Below are 3,885 nucleotides of genomic sequence, written 5' to 3'. Positions count from 1 at the left end.
AAGTAGGTATTCCTGTTGATAAAAAGTGGGTTAAATGTCGGAATGTTTGTGCAGAGTCACGCTGCTGGCAGACTCTGAAGGATTATAAAACTCAGAGTGACCTTTAAACTGCTTTCAGTGGATCCTCTTCAGCCAAACGGTCCGACTGTGCAGGGACAGAAATGGAGGAAAAGGAGGAAAAGAGTGTGAAATACTTCAGACTGTCAGAGATAGAGGAGCAGAACTCCTTCAAATCCACCTGGATCATCATCAACAACAACGTGTACGATGTCACCAAGTTCCTGGAGGAGGTGAGGGGTTTCTGAGGTTTTAGATCAGCTGGGGGAGTCCTGCAGGGAAACAGGAGACAGCAGAGACATTTAAATATCTTTACTGTGTTTCTAGGGTTGGAAATAACTTCAAATGTGTGCATGTTTTAAGAGGTAAGAGACAACTAACATTCTAGATAAAAAAACAATTTCAAAGTGGTATCATTTTGTGATTAATTTTATGAATTGTGCAGTTTATTGTAACAACATTGTAAGCGTCCTCTGGCGGACAGTTAGTAACGAGCTGTTGAATATATTTAGTATTTCAATGGTTGTCAGAATATATATTTATAAATCCCAATTCATATCCAAAACTGACAATGATTAAGTAATAAAAGAGCATGAATGCTTCATTATAAATACGCAATCATTTATAAAATATATAAGCTTGATTACGATCAATAAAACATATCAAACTTATACTATTTATGTATATATTGTCAGCGCCATTTAGTGGAGAGAGATTTTATTATTATCTTAATTTAATTATTGAATATATTTCAGTATTTGACTGAATATATTTTGACATTTTATGAACTAAATAATAATGAATTACTTTTAGAAATAATCTCCTCTACAGGAACTCTACAGAGTTTCCCATAAAGAATTATAGAGAAATGATGAATAAAACCCCATTTCATGCATTATTTATCAATTTATTCCAACAAACTTATATCTTTCTCAGTATTTGTTGAATTATACCCTCAGCTGCATACAAATGCCTTTACTGGTGGCTTCTAAGTACTGTCAGCTTCTTGGATTGACGCTCCATCTCACAGTTTGAACCTTTGACTTTTGACCAATCGCCTCGATAAAGTCACAGACTTGTGGTTTTCCAGACGCTGCACAGAGGTCACTCTATGGACACGTTAACTATCATTTAACTATTTATAAAACGCTCTGAGCTGACGTCTAAAAGTGTCAAAAGTAAATTGAAATGTGTTTTTATTCAGGTAGATTTCCTTTGGTTGTAGAAGGTTCACTTGAGGGCAAACGGTGTGTGTTTAACCTGCGGCCTGGCTCTGTGGGTAAATCATTGCCGGACATTTTATAGAGTTTAGCCGAGGTCAGTTTTTATTTTTTGTAATAAGTGGATGATGTACTGTGAGGATGCATCAAGAAAAACAGGAAGTGACCCAATCAGTACCGACAGGCTGTGCCATACACTGCTGTGGACTCAATATAGGCACCTGAAGAAAATCAATGGAGTTTATTTATGATATTTTAAACCCATTACACACCAAACTCCATTTATAAAACCCTCACTGAACACAATACTACAGCTGCCTCTGTCTGTGAGTCAGTGTGTGTATTATGAGACTTTAACCCTGAAATAACTGACTGATAAAGGCAGTGGAGGAACAGAAACTCTAAATTAACCCTAAGTCTTTTGCAAGCCTTAATTGCTCGTTTTGACTCTGGTGGTTTCAAAGAGAGGTGCTAATTAGTTTCCAATTAACGGACGAATGGTTTCTGCTCTATTCCTAATAAGCTAATACAGTTAATTTTGGTTATAGTGTGACTTCAATGATGATTTTAAAACACCAAATGTACCAAAATAGCAGCGTTCTGGTGGCCATTTTTGTAGTTTTAACCCAAAACTACAAAACTAGGCCTTGAACAGAACATCACTCATTTATTAAATGTGTTTCCTGCCTGATGGATGACTCACAGGGGGTGCGTTTGTTTCCCCCACCAGCACCCCGGAGGAGAGGAGGTCTTGAGGGAGCAGGCGGGAGGGAATGCCACGGAGAGCTTCGAGGACGTCGGACACTCGAGCGACGCCAGAGAGATGGCGCACGACATGATGATCGGAGAGCTGCACCCGGTGAGACTCAGGGGGGTATTAATAAAGATATAGCACAACAGTAACACACTGAGGGGCGAGGTAACTGACGGTCCGTTGTTCTGCAGGACGACAGACACAAGATCGCAGTGAAAGAGGTAAAAATCCCTCCTCAGCGTCTCTCATCTTCAGATTAAAAATCTAATAAAAACACAATTATTTTCTACTTTTTTCTGTTAAATGAGTTTATATCTCTGTCTGATGTTTGTGTTTCACAGGAATCGTATGTGACTACTTTGAATGACGAGCCCAGGTACACACACACACAGAGACACACACACACACACACACACACACACACACACACACACAGACACACACACACACACACACACACACACACACACACACGAAAATATTGTATTTATTTTTAATAAATATTTGACTGTTATTGTTGCCTTTTTTCTGCTCTGTATTTATTATATTTAATTGATTACTATATTTATTATATGTAGAGATATCATTTAGTATCATATTAAACATGTGTATTATATTTAATATATTTAATATATTCAATATATTAAATATATTAAATATATTTATTATATTAAATATATTTATTATATTGAATATAATAAATATATTTAATATATTTATTATATTCAATATAATAAATATATTAAATATATTAAATATATTTATTATATTTAATATATCTATTATATTTAATATATCTATTATATTTAATATATGTATGTATTTAATTGATTATTATATTGAATATATTTATTATATTTAATATATCTATTATATTTAATATATGTATGTATTTAATTGATTATTATATTGAATATATTTATTATATTTAATATATCTATTATATTTAATATATGTATGTATTTAATTGATTATTATATTGAATATATTTAATATATCTATTATATTTAATATATCTATTATATTTAATATATCTATTATATTTAATATATCTATTATATTTAATATATGTATGTATTTAATTGATTATTATATTGAATATATTTATTATATTTAATATATCTATTATATTTAATATATGTATGTATTTAATTGATTATTATATTGAATATATTTATTATATTTAATATATTTAATATATCTATTATATTTAATATATTTATTATATTTAATATATCTATTATATTTAATATATGTATGTATTTAATTGATTATTATATTGAATATATTTATTATATTTAATATATTTAATATATCTATTATATTTAATATATCTATTATATTTAATATATCTATTATATTTAATATATGTATGTATTTAATTGATTATTATATTTAATATATTTATTATATTGCTCATATTTAATGTTTATTATTTTTATACTTCTGCCTCCCAGCTGGTACAGCAACCTGCTGGTTCCCGCTCTGGTGGCGGCCGTCGTCACGGTGCTCTACCGCATAGTCACCGGAGACAGTGAGTGACATCATCCACAGACAGCCAATGGCAGCGCAGGAAAACAACACCTGGTGTCCTCCCCGCCCCATAGCATTACAATACCCGACCAATCACATGGCCTTCTGCTGATGAAGTTATTTACCTTGTTGCCATATTTTGAATGTGTTGTGAAATCGTTGAAATCTTCAGGATGTATAATTTTTACCTTTTTATATATTTGTATTAATATGCAATCAGTGCTTTATAAAGGATATGATGACAGGAGAAATGAAGAACATGTTTTTAACTTTTAAAGATTAAAAACGTCTGTTTCCAAAATAAAGCTTTACAGAATTTTA

At 31.5% G+C, this 3,885-nt stretch overlaps 1 protein-coding gene across 1 annotated transcript; it reads left to right on the top strand.

Annotated features, from left to right (window-relative positions):
• On the top strand, positions 1 to 3,885 carry LOC134858076 (cytochrome b5). The gene is made up of 5 exons (XM_063873946.1): positions 1 to 290; positions 2,008 to 2,136; positions 2,223 to 2,252; positions 2,373 to 2,407; positions 3,489 to 3,885. Exons 1-5 carry the CDS (start codon positions 162 to 164, stop codon positions 3,571 to 3,573), a joined length of 408 nt encoding a protein of 135 aa, XP_063730016.1. The 5' UTR covers positions 1 to 161; the 3' UTR covers positions 3,574 to 3,885.

The sequence above is a fragment of the Eleginops maclovinus genome, chromosome 21 (assembly GCF_036324505.1).
Source record: "Eleginops maclovinus isolate JMC-PN-2008 ecotype Puerto Natales chromosome 21, JC_Emac_rtc_rv5, whole genome shotgun sequence".
Taxonomy (NCBI): domain Eukaryota; kingdom Metazoa; phylum Chordata; class Actinopteri; order Perciformes; family Eleginopidae; genus Eleginops; species Eleginops maclovinus.
This window is presented reverse-complemented; position numbering and strand designations above follow the sequence as displayed.

Coding starts and splice junctions, on each gene's coding strand:
- LOC134858076 (XM_063873946.1), top strand. CDS start 162: ATGGAGGAAAAGGAGGAAAAGAGTGTGAAATACTTCAGACTGTCAGAG. Junction 2,137..2,222: donor TGATCGGAGAGCTGCACCCG/GTGAGACTCAGG, acceptor GTTGTTCTGCAG/GACGACAGACACAAGATCGC. Junction 2,408..3,488: donor ACTTTGAATGACGAGCCCAG/GTACACACACAC, acceptor TCTGCCTCCCAG/CTGGTACAGCAACCTGCTGG.